Source organism: Solanum pennellii, chromosome 10 (assembly GCF_001406875.1).
Source record: "Solanum pennellii chromosome 10, SPENNV200".
In the NCBI taxonomy this organism is placed as follows: Eukaryota; Viridiplantae; Streptophyta; class Magnoliopsida; order Solanales; family Solanaceae; genus Solanum; species Solanum pennellii.
The window spans coordinates 28,132,563-28,152,284 of record NC_028646.1 but is presented as its reverse complement, the minus strand read 5'-3'; the positions used below and the strand labels follow the sequence as shown (position 1 = coordinate 28,152,284).

At 31.4% G+C, this 19,722-nt stretch overlaps 1 protein-coding gene across 1 annotated transcript; it reads left to right on the top strand.

Moving 5' to 3' along the window:
- The first annotated feature begins 11,075 nt into the window (after positions 1–11,075).
- On the top strand, positions 11,076–13,299 carry LOC107001999 (heavy metal-associated isoprenylated plant protein 4). The gene is made up of 4 exons (XM_015199934.2): positions 11,076–11,243; positions 11,332–11,489; positions 12,802–12,889; positions 12,972–13,299. The coding sequence occupies exons 1-4, from the start codon at positions 11,123–11,125 to the stop codon at positions 13,259–13,261; spliced, it is 657 nt and encodes a 218-aa protein (XP_015055420.2). The 5' UTR covers positions 11,076–11,122; the 3' UTR covers positions 13,262–13,299.
- The last annotated feature ends 6,423 nt before the right edge of the window (positions 13,300–19,722 follow it).

The following is a 19,722-nucleotide window of genomic DNA, read 5'->3' as shown; positions in this document are numbered from 1 at the left end:
TTTTCCGCTAAAACTAACCTAGATAAAGTAACGATGACATATGTAGGCTTGTCTGCGAGCTATGAAAGGTCAATGACGCCGGTCTCGTCTGGGGTATAGATTCCGGTTGTGACACTTAGTTAGGGGCATGGGACTCTACCTACTCCATGAACGAGTTTTGCTTGAAGACATCTTTAGAAGGTTGTTCTTATATATGAATATGCTTATAATTGTACATGTTAAGTATATGATGATCTTGCACATTGATGATACTACATGAGGATTGTGTCACTTATGAACATGTGTTGAGCTCTATTGCTAAAGTATGATTATATGTACTCCTAAATAATATGTTATGTGAAGTTGGATATTAGTCATGGTTCTTATTGGGTTTACTTGATTGAGTAAGGTTATGAGGCTTTGCTTTATTACACTTGTTGACTTGATGAGGGTTCATAGGTAATTGTCTTGATTTGGTTATGTTGTAATGGAATCTTATTTATGCTCGTTGCTACTATATCTTGATGATAGAGTTAACTTGACTAAGTGTTCAATTATGTGATATGTATGTTGGCTTGAGTAGACTTAGTATTGTTGGTCTTGTGATGTACATGCTTATGACTTAATGAATATGTCTTAATGATTGGTATGGTATTCTTGAATGTGCATAAGGCTTTTCAAAGTAAACTGCATACTTTAATAAATTGTCCCTTTTTAGCATGATTTCATGATATGTGTGCATATGGTCTCATACTTAGTGCAAGTTGTGTACTAACCCCATTTTCTTCCTTTTTCCCCAACATTTTAGGTTCCGGTCATCAAAGGGATTTGAGATGACTTCAAAGAAGACTTGGAATTATATCATCCATGTTGGGTAGGTCCTCACTTTCCGAGGATAATGCCAATATGAAGCTTATGAAGTTGTTCTAGTTTTAAGACTCTTAATTTCTTTCCTTTTCATTTGAGTACGAAACATTGTATAGCCTATATGTGACTTTATTACTTTGATGTATGGGCTAGGCCCAAATTGCTATACTCATATTAGATGGTTATGAGATGAGACATCCCTTTGAGACTATGTTATATCTTATATGTCTATGTGCAATGAAAGTAGAAGACTATCTAATATTTCTATACAAAGGGGCTATGTACACTCGATATAAATATTATGTGTACTTAAAGGTCTATGTAAACCTCAATGTAGAAGTAATGAAAGTTTTAAATTTTCCGCATTTTTGACCTATGAATGTAATGATGTAAGTTAAAAGGCTAGTCTTAGTCCTCAAAAATGATGACGACACCGGTTACGTCTAGGGGGTGCTCCCCTGATGTAACATGAACTTGTTTGAATGTGAAGAAAGTGAGTTCTTGAAGAACATTGTAAAAATTCATTGAGTTCTTGATGGTTATGTTGTTGAAGTTTTCTTGATGGTTTGATTCATGTTTTTGGTTGTAAATTTGGGTTGAATCTATCGTATATTTAGGGTACTAATGATCCTAAGTGTTTGGAGAATGAACCATGGAAGTTTAGAGGGTTTAGAGATGAAAAACGATGGAGAAAAGTCGAAAACACCTAGGTAAGGGGGTTAAGGGTCGTGCTTATCTGAGCCCCATAGGACAGTTTCTGTCCGTAGGGTCTAGAGGTGTTGGGCCAGCCAGAGTGCCCCACCCAGATCATTGTAATTTGAGGGCTGCTGCCCCATGCCTCTTAGAGCGCCAGTTCTCTCCATTCTTTCCCCACCTTTTTGTACTAGTTCCTAAGTGATGTACTAATGTTTTTTAGTTGATTCCAACACTCTAAAGTACATATAAACATCATAAAATCATCTATAAAATAAGACAATGAACCTTGAATTCATTATCCAGTTAAGTAAAGTTTAGATCAAGGTCAAAGAAGATAAGAGTCAAGTCTAGAAGTTAAGAAGAAAGTCAAAGCAAAGTTCTTAAAAGTTTTCAAGAGTCTTTAGCAATGTTTTAACTTTGTTTATGACATAAGAGTTGAGTTAGTAAAGAGTAAAGTTGAAGTTGTTTCTTCAAGGAAGTATATGGGGACTATGTATTTCCAAAGAGATTTAAAGGAAATGTTTTCACATTTAAACAAGAACGTAAACTAAGATTTCCAAAGAGCCATTGGGATAGCTTTAAGAAAAGAGTTATAACTTTCTAAAATAAAGCAAGCAGGGAAGCTGATTTTTCTAAGATATCCTTTGAGCTACGTTTTGAGCACTAATCTCAAATGACAGAAGAAGTATGTTTTAAAAACATAAGAGCCGGTAATTTTTGAGAGTAGTATTGAGCACCAAATTGGGGACGAGCATGAGTTCAGATAAATCACATCTCCATAAAACCATGTTGCCACCATAGGTATAAAAGGATTATCCTTAGATGAATCCTATTTATAATACACTACTGGATCCATTAGGCAGTTCAGGTCTTATACCTTTGGCTGGGTATAGGATGCACTGGAAGCGTGAACTAGATAGTTGTATGATCATTTCAGATCTTATGTGATGGTTGTCGGTTAGAGAAACTTCCACAGAAGTTATTGTACTTTTATATACACAACTTTTTTGTATTTTTAAATACATCTCATAGTAAATTGTATATATGAATACACAAAAAGTTTACAACATGTTTTAAATATATTTTCTTTATATTGCACTTTTTTTAAAATTGATTTATCATGAAATGAGTCAGTTATGTTGATTTGAGCTGAGCCAGGTAAGTTCTTCATTTTCTTTCAGACTCTTTTGAGCTATGTTGTTTAGCATTCCAACTTGCATACTTGTACATTCAATGTGTTGATCCGAGTTGGACAGTATTATGATGCAGATACAGGTAACAAGGATCGGTATCCAGTGCACCGTTGATCTAGTTGAGCACTCCAGAGTAAGTTGGTGAGCCTCCTTGCATTTTGGAGATCTCTTTTTATTGTATTCAGTTTTTTCTTTATTAGGATTTTGTGGAGTCTATCCCTACATCCACTCAGTTTTAGAGTCTTCAAAGATAGACAGTCAAATTTTAGTTCTTTGAATCTTTTAAGTATTATCTCTTATTGTTAAGACTTGGGTTGCCAAATTTGGCCAAGTGGGAATGTTTCAGTTATTACATTCTTTCTGTTCAGTTAAGCTTATAGATCATTGTCTTCCATTAAGTTAAGTTAGTCAGACCAAGCTCTGCTCGAGGCCAGAAATGATCTTCGAGTGTTAGTCCTGCCCAGGGTATAGGCTCCGGGCGTGACAATATAGATCTCTTCCTCTAAATAACCATTTAGAAATGCTATTTTGACATCCAATTTATGTACCACTAATTCATTAATAGCGGCCAAAGCAATAAGAGTTCTAATGGTCACTATTTTAGTCACAAGAGATTATGTATCAATGTAATCAACATGTTTCTTTTGGTTAGAACCCCTAGTCACAATTCTAGCCTTATATTTATCAATTGTACCATCTTGTCTCAATTTCTTCTTAAATATCCAATCGCTACTTTTAGGTTCACAACCTTTAGGCAAATCATACAAGCCACAAGTGTAATTACAAATTATAGAGTCTATTTCACTTTTAATAGCTTTTTTCCAAAATATAACATCTATTGATCTCATTGCTTCATCATAAGTCTTATGATCTTTTATTAAATAGATGGACACGCATTCATCATTTGAAACATTAATATCAAAATTTTCAATTAAGAAAGTGGTGATATAAATCAGGACCAAAACTTGTCTCGATTCTACATCTCTTGCTCCTTTTAAGTTTATTTTTATGCTCATTAGAAATAAAGCTAGAAGAAGTACACTATGAGAATTAATAGAAATAGATGTAGAAGAATTATTTTGCACATCACTCGGCACGTTATTTTTCAAAGAAAAAATATGCTCAAAAAATTTTGCGTCTCTAGATTCACAAATAGAATGATCATTTAGTGATATAAATGTATATGCAACACTATTTTGAGCATAACCAATAAAGACAGTATCAGAAGTCTTACAACCAACATTTACTCGTTTAAAATCAGGTAGACCAACCATAATCAAACACCCCCACATTTTCAGAAATTTCAAGTTAGGAGCTAACCCTTTCCACAACTTCTATTTGGTCTTATATACCTTCTTATGAGGGAATCTATTAAGAATATAGCATGCATAAAATACTGATTCTCCCCACATAGTGTAAGATAGACAAGAGCTTAAAAGCATAGAATTCATCATTTCTCCAAAGGTTCTATTTTTTCATTCTGTTACACCATTTAGTTGAGGAGAATATGAAGCACTAACCTCATGTATAGCACCATTTTTCTCACAAAAATCTTCTGGAGTTTTGGTGCTATTCACTACCCCTATCAGATCTAAATCTCTTATTATTTTCTATCTAATTGATTTTTCACTTGTACTTTGAATTTCAAAAACATTGTTTCGGCTTCATATTTCGATATCAGAAGAACCTTAGTGTATCTAGAAAAATCATCAACAAAAGTAATCTAATATTTTTCCACCTCAGCTAACAGTGTTCTAGAAATCTGCTACACATAGGACATTTAGAAAAATCATCACTTTTATCATAAGAATTAATTACATTTTTCAAAGTCTTTTAATAGAAGCAATTTTAACATGACCTAGTCTATCATGCCACAACTTAATAGACTCAACAATATAAGCAGAATTTGAAATACTTCTATTATTGATAATCTCTTGGACAATGTTTGATACAAATATTCCTCCACAAATATTTCCATTTCCAACAAAGTCTCCTCCATGAGAATTAATTATTTCATCAACTCCAAAAACAAGTTTAAGGCCTACTTTGTTGAGAAGTGCTCTAGAAACTAAGTTTCTATGGAAAAAGGGAACATACAAAGTATTGTTCAAGGATAATGTCTTTTCAGAAGTTAATTTAAGTAAAACTTTTCTTTTAACCATTAGTACAACATTAGTGTACATGTTCCATCAGTGAACTCTTCAAAGTCATGGAATAAATCTTTATTGGCACAAAAATGTCTTGAGGTGCCTGTGTCTAGAACCCAGCAGTTTTGTTAGCCACTAGATTTGCCTTAGCGACTACAGCAAAAATCACTTCTTACCCTCCGGAAGATTAGCTTGGACACCACTTTTTCCTTCCTGCTTTGAACCCCGCCATTTTCTTTGATAGCACTTGGCAGTCCTGTGACCATATTTTCTACAAACAAAACAAGGAACCTTAAATTTTTGAATTAGACTCTCTGGATTGTTGAATTGTTTTTTCCTCTTCGTATTTTCCTTTTTTGAAACTTTCTTCCGATTTTCTTTGAACCTGTCTTCCACAAATGTACCGAAAGTTTCAACAAGATTAACTTTAGAAGAATTGAGAGGAAGTTATTCCATCTTATCTTTGAGACGATTTTCCTCTTCAGCCCTCATATGACTAATATGTTCTTAAAAAGTTAAATTACTTTCCTTTTGTTTTAATTGATTTCTATAATCACTCCAAGATGGTGGAAATTTTCAAAGAAGAACATTAGCCTGAAATATCTCACACATCTTCATGGTCTTGTTCAGAATATCAGCAGTCAATTTCTCACATTCATGAAATTGTTCCATTATTAGCTCATATCAACCATTTTAAATTCAATCCATTGTCCGACAACATTTTTTTTCTTTCCTGCATCATCAACATCATATTTCTTTTTCAAATATCACATATTTCTTTAGCAGATTTATAGGTAACAAATAAATCAAATAAAGGATTAGTTATTTGATTTAGCAAATGTCCTCTCATAGTTCTGTTATTCTTTTCAAACTTCTTTTTAACAACATCTTCAACAGTTATGACATTGCTAGAATCATAGTAGTGTTAGAACCATTGATAAGGTCCTTTAAATAAAACATAATCAACTTCTAATTGTTCAAACAAAATTAAAAGTTTTTGTGACCATCGTTTAAAATTATTTCCATCCAAAGGCTCAAGTTTAAACAAATCATTAAAAGTTTTGTTCAAAGAAATAATCATTTATTAATATTGTATCTTAGGAAATCGCTTTCACATTGTTGGAAAAAAATACTACATCATTGATATTAGATTGGAATTATAAAGTAGTAAATATCTTATCACAAACACTGTGTTGTGGCAAGCCACTACCTTGAAAGTGATTTCGTCCCAACTCCGATGCATAGTGATATATATCATACTTGTCAATACTCTAGTATAATCCAACTGTGAATCACTTTTTCCTTCATTCTTTTGAAGTAAAAAGCTCACAATTATTGGAATCTAGACAATACTAAAAGACGACTACTTGAACTTGTTATGTTCCTTTTCAATCACATCAGAAACTTTAATTTCATTTATATCGAAGTCACTTTGTAGCATATGCTTAGTAGCATTTATACAAGATATGTCTCTTTTGATGATCAACATGTCATCAACATAAAAACAAATAACGACCTTGTGATTTGCGATGTCTTTAATGTAGAACATTTACCACATTCAGTAATCTATAATTCATTTGTCAATATAGTTTGGTCAGATTTCGCATGTCATTATTGGGTGTTTTTTTTTAGTCCATTGAATTAACAAGTTTACACACTTGTTTTTTTTTACCAGGAACCACAAAGCCCTCGGGTGTTCCATGTAAATTTCTTCCTCCAAAAAAAATATTTTCACATCCATTTTGATAAATTTACAACTCGCACAATTGACGTCTAAATTTGCATGTTATCCTAGTTAAAGGACATTATATGTCAAAATAATCAAGTATTTTATGTCGTCTAAAGCCTATGACAACAAGTCTTGCTTTGTATTTGTCAATAGTTTCATCAACTTTCTTTTCCTTTTGTAGATTCACTTTGAACGCAAAAGTTTATTTCCTTGAGGAAGATCAACCCACTCTCAAGTATGGTTACTCAAGATCGAATCTATCTTTCTATTGACCAAAAAGTATGAGTCCACAAAATACATATATTCTTTGACCATATGAACTCATTTTCAAGAAGAAATATTAAAAGATAAAAACCTGGAGGAAATAATTTGTCCATTGACATTTCCTACGCCTATGAATCTCTTTATTAACTACATTCTCCTTTGGTTCTTTTCAAGGTCATTTAGACCCTTTACTTGACTATCATACAGTTCGAACTTATGAACCATAAATCAACATGCTTTCTTGTCTGTAGCATATCCAATGAACATGTAATTCACAATCTTATGTTCTATTTTGACCCATTTGGGAATAGCTCCCTCTATTTCCATTTCTCAAATGAAATAGACTGTATTGAAAATTGTTATATCACTATCTTTCAAGAGTTATTGCTTGTATATACTTTAAGAGAAAAAAAAGAATTTTCTATAAAGATACAACAAAGTCAGAAAAAATAAAAAATTTTGTTGCTCCCTTTCTTAGCAAACTAACGTTTTATATTTGTTGCTCCCTTTATTAACAAATATAACTTTTTATTTCTCTCTTTCTAAACATACTAATATTTTTTGCTCTTATCTTTTGCTATAATGAGAATCCTCCCACAAATTTTGTATTAAACCTGAACTTATAAGTAGGACATTCAATATTTCCTTCAAAGTTTAATTTTTTCCGTGTCAACAATTTTATTAGATTGAGGTGAGTATGTGCAGTAATTTAATGGATGATTCCATTTTCCAGTTATAATTCTGCAAAAGAATATTCACATACCACTTCTAATCATGCCACTCTTTTCATCTAACTGATTTTCAACTTTAGTTTTATTTTGCCTGTATGTTTCTATTGCTTCATTCTTATCATTCAGCAAATAGATATTAACAGTATATAGTGCAATGGTGTTAACTTCATACCACAAATGTCAGTGTAAATCAATTCTAAGGGATTAAAATTCCTTTCAACGACACAAGGTTTTGTAATTGACGTCTCAAATCAACCAAGTAAGAACAAATAGAAAAATACTTGGTTTGACAAGATGTTCCATGAGGTAACATTTTCTTACAAATACTTTATTCTTTACTTGTTATAACTTTTTCAAATAGAGACATTGTTTTATTGTCAATACCTTGTCAGATGTCCTTTGCAGAACCTTTCCAAAACATTCAATTTGTTTTAGAATTACCCATGAACATAATCTGTTAGTTTCAATAAAGGCAATATGATCCAAATGTTTATTTTACAACAAAAACATAACAGATCATTTTTCACCAATATCATGTCTATAAAAATAAACATATCTTTTCATCAAAGTATTTTTTTTTTTTGAAAGAGTAATATAATTTTATGGTTTTATACTAGTAAAGAGAGACTCAATGACCACAATATCAAATATACTCTAAGAATTTCGTGGGCCTAACATAATACAAAAATGTCATTACATTTCATATCTTGTACTTTCAAATTTAAATTAGATAGTAAGTCTAATCTTGTCTTTATCACAAGTAAAGAACCCCCCACATTTTAAATATGTTCTAAAAAATATTATTCAAGTATTTGAAATTATTTTTCACATATTTTTTTCATGTTTTCAAACTGTTTACCATAAAATACATATTGGCAACACAAAGCCTTCTTCTGGAGATTTAATCCATAAAAACACCCATTATATACAAAAAGATCACTAAATTTATGCCACTAGTGTTCTTTATCCCCTTTCTATCACAATTAGACAGACGACTTAGTATTTAGAATACTAACAATAAAGATTTCAATCCTTATAAAAAAACTTGTTTTTAGTTTTACGATAAAGTTTTTTAATTCTTCTAATCGTTAATCGAATGAACCTCAAATTCTGGTGAAGTTTTTATATTCTTCTAATCAGTTTACTTTCAGACAGAGTAGTAAATCAAAAAGGTTTTAATCTCAGAAATCTCAAATACAACACTATTTCTAGCTAACGAAAAAGATTTTATCTTTTTCAAATCCCTTGGTCTTAATATTCCTAACAAAGATTTTGTACTCTTAAAGTTAGAATATTCATTCAAAAAGAGTATTTCACAAATTGATAAAGTTTATGTATTCTTCAAAACAATGCACAACTGGATTTGTTCATGAAGTTATTATATTCTTTATACTGACGGAGAAAAAAAACATGAAGATTTTAGTCTCTAGAAGTTAAGACACAATCAAATTTTATATGGAGTAGAATACTATAAAAAAAATTCTCTCTTCTAAACAGAATACATATTAGTAATAATAAAATTATATTCTGAGATCATCTCACATAATGAAAATCAATCCTAACATTTATGAAATAAATCTGATCAGTTATAAAGGATAGAAAAAATAATAATCAAGGGAAACAAAAATAGAACCTGATTTTTCCTATCATTGAATTATATTCTATCTGTCAGCAATGATTCCATAAAAGTCACTTTTCTTGCAAATTATTTCTTTCTTTCTAGTTTTCATCTTATTCCAAATTTCTTAGAAGACACTGGATTTGAACGAGAAAGTAAACTCATGTTCAAATATTGTTAGGAGACAACATATGTTCATTAAAGTGATAATATTAACCTTTATTCACAAAATAGTTTTCTCATTGAAAAGATAACTGAAGGGGTGCAATGCTTGAATGCACTTGGAAAGAAAATAAGATTAATCTTACTCATCCAAGAAAAACTTACTACAGGAAATATACTCGAACAAATTAAAGTAGTAGTAATTCATCTCAAATCACTTTTATCATATGATAAAATAATTTCCTTCTTCTTCTTTCCATCAAAAAGAACACCGAAAATAGAAGTGATTTCCTTATCACAGAAAATACCATCAATATTATGTTTTTTAAGCTTGTTATCCCCTGTATCAAGATTAGAAAACCAAGAAAATAAAGAGATGAAAAGAAAAACAAAAATAACTATACGAGTCCACAGAACTCACTCTGTGTCTTTAGGAAATTTAATCCCCTCAAGTAATCGAGGTTGCAGATTAATTCCTCCCAAAATAAAACTGATTAACCATTAAAGAAGTAGCGGTACCTCAAACTTCGATAATTTCAACAAACACAAAATAACGGCAATGGATCACACACGCAGACGCAATCGATAGATTTTGTTTTGTTATAAATGTATGCAAAAGAAGGAAGAATTCAATGTAGAAAGATGAGAGAAAACCTCTCTATTTATAGACATCAAAGGATAAAGGTCGCAACTCTTTGGAAATAAGACAACCTTTAAGAAAGGTCACAACCCTTTGGAAAAGGCACAACCTTCCAAACGGTCACAACCCTTTAGAAAAGACACAACTTTTCATAAAGACCACAACTCACAACTTTCGGCAAAGTCACAATTCTTCAGGAGAGTCGCAACCCTTCATTTCATGTCACACCATTAGAACCCAACAATTGATGTCCGAATGAACAAAGTCCACCACTGCTTTCTTGGAGACTCATTTGAAAGTAACATTTTCCACCCATTTGGTGAAGTAGTCCATGACAACCAAAATAAATTTATGCCCGTTAGAAGATTTCGTCTCGATTAGCCCAATAATGTCCATTCACCAAGCAACAAAGGGCCATGAAACAGACATAGTTGCAACTCTAAAAGGTGTGAGTGAATCAAGTCGCTATGAATCTGCCACTGATGATACCTGCGAACAAAGAGGAAGCAATCTCACTCCATGGTCATGATCAACCAATTGTACCCTGCCTGGATAATCTATTTTTCTAGAACATAACCATTCAAATGTGGGTCACATACCCCTGGATGCACCTCATTCATAATTGGTTTCGCTTCTTAAATATTCAACATCACAATATATTCAAATCTGGAGTCCTTTTATACAGGATTTCGCCACTCAAGAAGAAGCCATTTGTGAGTCACCTAATATTTCTTTATTTTATATATCTCTATCAGCATGCATTGGATAATGATCTCTTTCTTTCAAAACTATTATTTTAGACTTGTAAAATTTAAATATAAAGAGAACATATAATTTGTTGTAATTTTATTTTTTTTTAATTCATTTATTTCAAACATAAACCTACTGAAACAATAATATTTAAGTATTTAAAATGGTAAAAAATCTGTTAAGTTTGGTGAAAAATTAGGTGTTCATAGAGATATTATATTACATTTGGAGGTTTTCCCTTAATTGAAGCTTCCATATACTAGTGAACCACCATGGGCTAATTATTCCCACCAACCAACTTTGTTGTTTATTACTGTGAAATTGTTGATTCTCTTGTTTGTAGTAAATGTTGAATGTCATGTCTATAGAAGAGAAGAAAATAGAAGTAACGAGTGCAGTTTACAGAGTTGGTCTTCACTGCCCAAAATGTGCACATGATATTAGAAAACCACTCTTGGCAACTCAAGGTACTAAACATATATTTCTTTTGATTTGTTTATAAATTTTAATGTATTTTTTTTCGTAATGATATTCAATATGAGCCACATGGGTCAGGAGTTCATAATGTGGATGTGAAATTTGAGGAGGATGAGGTTACTGTAAAAGGTGCTATTGACGCAAACAAAATTCACAAACGATTACAGAAATGGACTAAAAACAAAGTCCACTTAGTATCACACGCCAAAATTGAAAACGCAAACCAACTCAAAAAGGTATCTCTTTCATTTATAATAACTTAATATATATTCATGATGATAAATTCACAATAAAATACTATCTGCATTGCTATGCTACACGAAATCACTTTTATTATTTTCAAATTATTAACAGTTGTGGTTTTTTTTTTAAAAAAAAAATTGAGAATATAGAAATTCCTTTCTATGCATTCATCAATCTATAAAAGTTAAACTCAAATATTGATTCTCTTCATTTAATGCAATTTCAGATGACAATATAATCAAAAAAAATTGTTAGTTTTTCCATTTAATTAATTCTAGTTCCCATGGACACTTCCATATAGTAATAATTTACAGCAACAAAAAAAGTATTCTTTCTTCATATATTAGAAATGTCTAAAACTGTCTTCATTTTACCTAATAGACTAAATTCATTTTCCTTTTTATTTGATAGAAGATCAAATTTATTGACTCTTTGTCTACATGATAAAAAATGCTCTTAAAGTCTTATAAATGCTTTAAAATCGCCATTCTTCCATCAGGTGGATCCAATTTTTTTCGAATGTTATAATTGTCCCTTCAATGACATAATTATTTTATTTTTTAATTAATTAATTGTGTGACCTTTATTTATTGATCATTTACGTTTTTCAACCACCAAGTTTATATATATATATATATATATATATCAAATTAACAAAAGTCAGGTTTTCAGGTTCGACTTTTTAAAATTTAATTTCCTTTCGGTAAAAACCCTCCAAATGTCTAGTTGTTCGCTAGGGTTGTTCATACACCCTCCAAAGATTAGCACGTTTTGATATAGGAACTGGATGAAAACGGGAGGTAATTTTATAGCTTAGATGTGTTAATAATTGAAAACAGTTTTTGTGTCAAGTTGAGTTATGCATGGGTTGGGTAAGAATTTTAGGTAGATCAATAAATAAAGGAAATATGGTTAATTAAAATTTAGTTAAGAAGAATATAATTGTGTCATTAATGGAAGAATATATAGTTTTAAGCTTAAAAACGATTTAGGGGCAAACTTGATACAATAAGTTAAAAGGAGACCGTAGGTAGAAAAGAGAGGTAAATTTAATCCAATAGGCAAAAAAAAAAACATATTCTACAGCCATTTCTAATACGTTACACACATTTTAATCCTTTTTTTAAAAAATATTGTGTATTTAGAAGAAATGTTTTTTATTTCTTTCAAAATGTTGAACAGTAAAATATTATTTTACGTAAATATTTATTTATCAAACTATTTCATTGCTTCTATATATAATATATATCGATTCATGTCCAAACATTTTCTTTGGAATTGACTTGTTTCTGTTGAATTTTGAAGGAAACTATTAAGACAACGATATTGAAAGTTTACATGCATTGCAACAAGTGTGAAGTTGATCTAGAGAGGAGGTTACTCAAACACAAAGGTAAAAATATACAGTCAAAGAAGATTTAATTATGTTTTTAGAGATATACATCTCTATTTTTATATGCATTTATTGTTTGCAGGTATTAATAGTGTTAAAACAAACTTCAAAGCTCAGACAATAACAGTTGAGACAATTCTTGAGTCTGAAAAACTTGTGACATATGCAACAAAAACATTTGGCAAATACACAGAAATCGTCAAGAAGAAAGAAGAGGAAAAAGTAACCATGGAAGAAAAGATTATTGAATTTAAGCAAGTGAAGAAAGTAGAAGCAAAAATCAAGGAAGGTGAAATTCCATGTTCTGTTCATTATGTATATGCCCCACAATGGTTCAGTGATGAGAATCCTAACGCTTGTTATGTCATGTAGACATATGAACTACTTTTACATATATACCAAGTTAGTTCTTAACTTGTTGATATGTGTAATGATATATAAAAATAATGTTTTTTTATTATATATATTAAAGGTATAGCCCGTGACAACACGGACTTAACACTACATTGTTGCTTAAAATTGCCGGAAAGAATCATTTAGCTATTAAGGACCTCAACTAATTAATTTTCTATTATAGTTAAAGTCCTTGCACATGTTCAAATGGCACAAAAAAGAGAATTGAATTATGACATACTGAATCTCTATTTATAACCTCTCGGTAACACACGTAACAACTTATCGCATGTTGTAACATATAAATAACATAATACAATTGATCTTTTAAATCTCTTCGCAATTAAAATATCTTCATTGTTATGGATTGGGTACCTTAAGACACATTACAAAATAATAAGTAATGACATACACCAATAATAATGACAATAAAAACATGTACATATACCTAAAAACTACAATCCTAATAATTGTGGTGAGCAAATGATATTTTTTTCATCACTTTCTTTCCAATTGGTATCACATTCTTTCGACACACTCATCAATATTTTTAAGAGATCAAACAACATAACAATATATTTTTCAATAATATGATATATAAACTTTAAATTTGACGAAATAAAAGTATTTATACTAATATTTTCAAAATACTATTGAATTATTATATTTTGGGTGCGTTCCACAAGAGGAAAAATGTTTTTTTAGAAATAAATTATTTTCATACTTATTTTTTGAAATTCGATTGAAAATAGGTAATTTTCTTATTCCCTTGGATCCTTAAGGAAGTCATTATCCACGAATCAGAGGAATATTTGTTCCATGGAAAATTTTTTATTCAAATATGTGCAATTAAATATGAGAAAATTGCAAAATATTTTTCTTCATACCAAACACACCCTCAATTACAAACGCCAAAGAGCACCCATAATTTTCCACCACAAACTCAACCCTCACATTATAATAAAAATTTAAAAGGGAAATATATATCAACTTTAAAAAGAAAAAAGTAGTCGAAAACATAAATTCAAATATTAATATTATACGCAGAAAAAGTTATCATGAATATCATGATTTATAATAATTTAAACAAATGTAACTTGTTCCTTAGGAAATTATTTTGATGGGTTCTTAATCAGCAAATTAAAAAATAGTCAAGAGAGCAAACTAAAGAGTTCAAAAGTTTCACTATTTACAGATCATAACAGTAGCAATCCATTGGTTAACTACAATTTTAAAATATGAATAAATTTTCTAAATGAACTCAACTTACATTTTTTAAACATGCCGTGAAAAGAAAAACTAACAGCAGCCTAAGTCATGTGCCATGTTTTTCAGAGAAAATTTGTATAAAAGTCTTCTTATGCATTCTCAGTTTTTGCTTCCGGCTAGTCAACATTTGAGGCATTTTGATCATGATTGAGTGTAGTATGTTGTTGAGAGTAGTCTTATAATGACACTTGCATGTTTTTTTAGCACCCTTATAAAGTTAATTTTGTTCTTGATTTACTTGAGGAAAAATGAAAAGTTAAAATTGAGGGTATTGATGAGTGATAGATTTAGGGTAAAAAAGACTTACTCAATCAAGTATATACAATCCTTTCAAAATTTGACACCAAAGGTTTCCAAGTTCCTAGATAATTTATAAAATTAGTATTTCAAAAATCAAGTGTTCTGATAGTTTTTACATTGAAGTTATATTTGAGTGTATTGAAGATTATGAATCATTTTGAAAGAAAATCATCATAAATTTAATTGGGAAAGAAGGCTCGTTACAAATAATAAGGGTCTTCGAAATATTTTTAAGTCACACCAGCAGAGGAATAATAACAATTCATACATATAAACTTATAATCAACGAAAACGATAAAATGACATGTAGATGTCGAATACTAGAATTATGGAAATAATTCAGTTGAGATCTTAATACCTTTGATAGAAGGTCTTTCTAGTAAGAGAATAGCACAATATCACGTATGTAATTTTAGGAATTTCTCAGGAGTCGTGCTAAAATGAGGGACAAAACTTAGCCTTAACATACCTTTCCAATGAACGCACGAATGCCCACAGTTTCTTCACGGAAGTTGTTCCTTACATACTAAGCTTTCCAAACACTATATATACAAAGATGGTACGTACACACCTATAAATAATTCAAAATTGAGCTTAAATCGGCAGATTCGCAATATGGCCCCAACTTGACGAAATATCCGTAGAACTTCATAAAAACAATCATGAAAGAGTCCCGAGATGATTAACTTAGCAAACCAAGTGTAAACCTTGAAGAAACAACACTAACTACAAATTTATATCTTCAAAACTCATCTCCAAATGCAGCTAATAGAAAGGGAAAATGATTGTCACGTGCAGAGATCACGGTAGAAATGGGTTCAACATTTAATGGTAGAAATCGCTAAAACCTAACCTTCATAATGCAATAAGTCCATTCGAACCGCCTTTTCGGATTTCAATCTGGTTAGGAAGTTAAAAGAAAAGCTTTTATGGGTTAAAACATTAAACAAGCCAACAAACCATCTTTTTGACCCGACCCGGTTGCCACGGGGATTTTACCCAAACATTCCAACAGTAAAATCCTCATAACTTTTTACTCCGATTTCGGTTACATACGGAATTTTATGCATTGCAAACTAGACTTGCAGGCTTTCGATTTGATAGTCTATGATCCTTGTAAAACTTTATATATTGAAAGAAACTATCCAAGATATTTGACCCAAAGTAAATAAAGTATTATTAAAGGAACTTCAATAACTTTTTTCGACCTTAGTTTCGCTAATTGTCAACTTCAAAAATAGTCAATCGAACAAACTCAAAGAGTTCGAAAGTTTCACTCTTTACAGACCGTAACAGTAGCAATCCATTGGTTAACTACAATTTTAAAATATGAATAGATTTTCTAAATGAAATCAACTAACATTTTTCAAACATGCAATGAAAAGTAAACCTAATTACAGAAGCCTAAGTGTGCCCTATTTTTAAGAGAAAATTTGTATAATAGTCTTCTTATGCATTCTCATTTTTTGCTTTCGACTAGTCATCATTTGAAGAATTTTGATGAATATTGAGTGTAGTATGTTGTTGAGAGTAGTCTTGTAATGACACTTGCATGTTATCTCTTGTAGACATCCTTATAGAGCTAATTTATGTTCTTGATTTACTTGAGGAAAAGCAAAAGCTTAAGTTGACGGTGTTGATGAGTCATAGATTTGCACTCATTTGAGGTTTGTTTATCTCAAAAATTAGTGTCCTCGATGCCTAATTATATCAATGATATTTTGATGATTTGCAGCTATGAAAGTTGAAGGGTAAGGCAAGGATGAATGTTTGCAAGAATGGGCAAAAATATAAAAAGAGGTTCAAACTATAATTGATAATCACCAATCAAGAAAGTTTGCCTAGTGAGCATGACTTCGCCAAAAGTGTCAGTGCATCACACTTGTATTTTTTAAGCAGGTTAGAAAACTCCAAATGGAAAGACAACTTACTGAACGAGGAAAGCCAACAGGTTTACCATCGCCAAAGGCGACAATACACGGAGAAAAATTGAAGGATCAAAAGGAGAACTAAGGTGATACTCGAAGATATGCCAAATGTTAAATATAAAATCAAACAAACTCATCGAGTGACGCTAAAAACCTGAAGCCTAGAGAAAGAGAAGGGGAGTTGGACAGAAATCGATGATTCGGGAGTTCGACTAATGTCGCCTAATGTGTATCGTATTTAGCTTTAAGTCAAATTTTGAGAAACCATAAATAGAAAAAAAGAGAGGAAAAAAAGAGATGTGATTGGAAATAGTTTTTGGTGTATGAACAAGTGAAGAGAGAAACAAACACTTTACCTTGTGAAGAAAACATTCTAGTTTTTGGGGCTTTCAACTTTGTTCTTGAAAATTGACAAATTGAAGAGGAATTCAAAGTGAGTTTGCTTGTAATTGTATAATTTCATGTTACCCATGATTGTTTTCATGAAAGGTATAATTTTTTTGCTTTTTGTGATGGGTGGCCAAAACTCCAAGATCTAGGGGAGCAATTATGAGGTTGTGTGTTGATTTAACGTAGTGGATATCGTATTATTCTGTATCTTGTTGTTGTTCATACATGAATTTAGGGTAATTAACATGGTTTAATATAAGGGTTAAAGTTACAAACTTAATTCCTACTTCTGATCTTCAGTCAATGCTCGAAATAGACTTATTGAGTTGGTGTTTAGTCCAATACTAGCAATTTAAGTTTGATGTCTGTAACTTGCTTGAAAATAGATGTTATGGAATGAATCTATATGCCCTATTTCAGCATCGAAAGATATAATAGAGTAAGATATTATATTGTTTAGTAAAACATATAGATTAGACCAAAAGGAAATGCAAGGATGCTATGAGATCGATAAAAGATTACTTGTTATTTCTTGAATTTTCAGAAATTTTAGTTAAATTGTGACCATTAATAACCAAATCCTTTTGTTATGTTGGTGGAATCATCCACCCACTTGTTTTAACTAAATTAAATAAATGATTTTACAATCCAAATTTCTTGATAGAATTATCTATGATATACCATTATCTGGGAATTTGAGTCCAACTCTTAACTGGGTATTTTTATCGGCGATGATCGTTGTCTCTTTTAATTGATTTTAAAAAAGTAAATTTGAGTGTTATCAAGTTTCCATGTAAAAATCTAAAATATCATTAAGAATGAGGAACATGAAAAAATGGCTACAAAAATGAAGAGCTTGAAATAGAGTGTTAGAGATATACATGGATTAGGAGGTCACGAAGGCATCTCATTAAGTGATTTGTACTTGTTACCCACGTTCATTTGTCTGTCAATTTCAAAACCCCAAAGTTTAAAAAATATACCGGTCATGAGGATCTTTTAGCTCATTGAAAGAGATATCATAATAAACTATGTAGGGCTGAAAATAAAGAAGAGTTTCTCATAGCTTATTTTGATGAATGCTTGGAGGAAATTTCCTCATAATGGTTCATAGATCAAGATATTATAAATTGGCATACATGGAATGATTTAGATCGATGTTTTGTTCAACAGTTCCACTTTAACATTGACATATTATCATATCATACTTCACTTGCCAACCTGAGGAAAAAGACTACCAAAAGTTTTCGTGAATATGCTATTAGGTGGAGGAAGCAAGTTGCCCATACTTCATTTCAACAAAATCCACATATAGGCTTATACAATAATAGTCTTCAAATGAAAGAGAAATAAAAAAATGTCTTAGACTATTGCAACATCAAATATCTAGATAGTGGCATCGTCCTTGGAAGCTGAGGACCTACCAAACTTGGAGAATGAGAGTCTAAGTTATCTTCGCATGCCCCTCTAAAAGCTTAACGGCGGAACCTACATAATTGTAGAAACATAGAAATATGAGTTAGTACACACTTGGCCTAAGTATAGGAATATGCACATAAAACATTTGAAATTATGCTGAAGGGGACATTTTTCAAAACAATGCTAAGTTACCTTGAAAAGCCTTATGAACAACCAAGTGTAAGACCCCAAAAATGAGTTAGAATGTCTAAATCCTAACATTTTTTTTCATAAGGGTATAAGGTCATAAAATGGTGTATAATATGGTATTGAGGCAGTGTGTAAGGTTTGAGGTGATTCGGAAGTCAAACGTTAAGGGACGACCAAGATGTTCGACGACTAGTCACCTATGTGCCTCATTTGTCTATACTTGATTATATTTGTATGTCATGAGCTTGTGAAGTCTTGGAATGACTTATAATCTTTTTATATGTAGTATATGGAGTTTTATGAAGTTTGGAGGTCAAGCATCCAAGAATTTCTAAGACGTTCAAAAGTTAGCCCTTGAATCATTCAACTATATCTTGATGGGGCCTAGCATGTTTGGACGTATTTTATGTGTGAATTTTGGGTGAAACTTGCATGGAAGGTCCTTGAATTTAAATGTGAATAGTTACATTGGAAACGTCGGGGTACAATTTCTCAAGGGCCCCGAGAAAGGGCCCACAAGAAGGACCCAAGGGTTGTCGAGACACTGCCTTGGCAGTTTTAATCAACGAGCCAAACGATGCCCAGTTGGTTGACCAATGGAACTTTGGTTAGTTTTCATAGATTGACAGTTATCCTGGGCAAGACTCAACCAAAGAACAGCCCAATGTGCCATTACCTATCGACTGTTTCATCAAAGGGTGAATCAGAAATTCACCCCACGTCCTAAACTGACCCTAATTGATTTATTTAGTGATTTTTGGGTTTATTTGATGTATCAAACACGTGAATAACCCATTCCCAATCCCTTCTACACAAAATAAACTTTCCCTCCAAAACCAATTCTCCTTAGAAACCTCCATTGTTGGTGAAGCTCAAGAACAACTTGGAGCTTGGATTTCCATGGACTATTAATTAATTTTTAAATGTTTTCATGTAGATAAAGTT

Bases quoted from the DNA above. Each gene is read 5' to 3' on its own strand.
- LOC107001999 (XM_015199934.2), top strand. From the start codon at position 11,123: ATGTTGAATGTCATGTCTATAGAAGAGAAGAAAATAGAAGTAACGAGT. The intron at 11,244-11,331 runs GTACTAAACATA...CACATGGGTCAG, and splicing joins ACCACTCTTGGCAACTCAAG to GAGTTCATAATGTGGATGTG. The intron at 12,890-12,971 runs GTAAAAATATAC...TATTGTTTGCAG, and splicing joins GAGGTTACTCAAACACAAAG to GTATTAATAGTGTTAAAACA.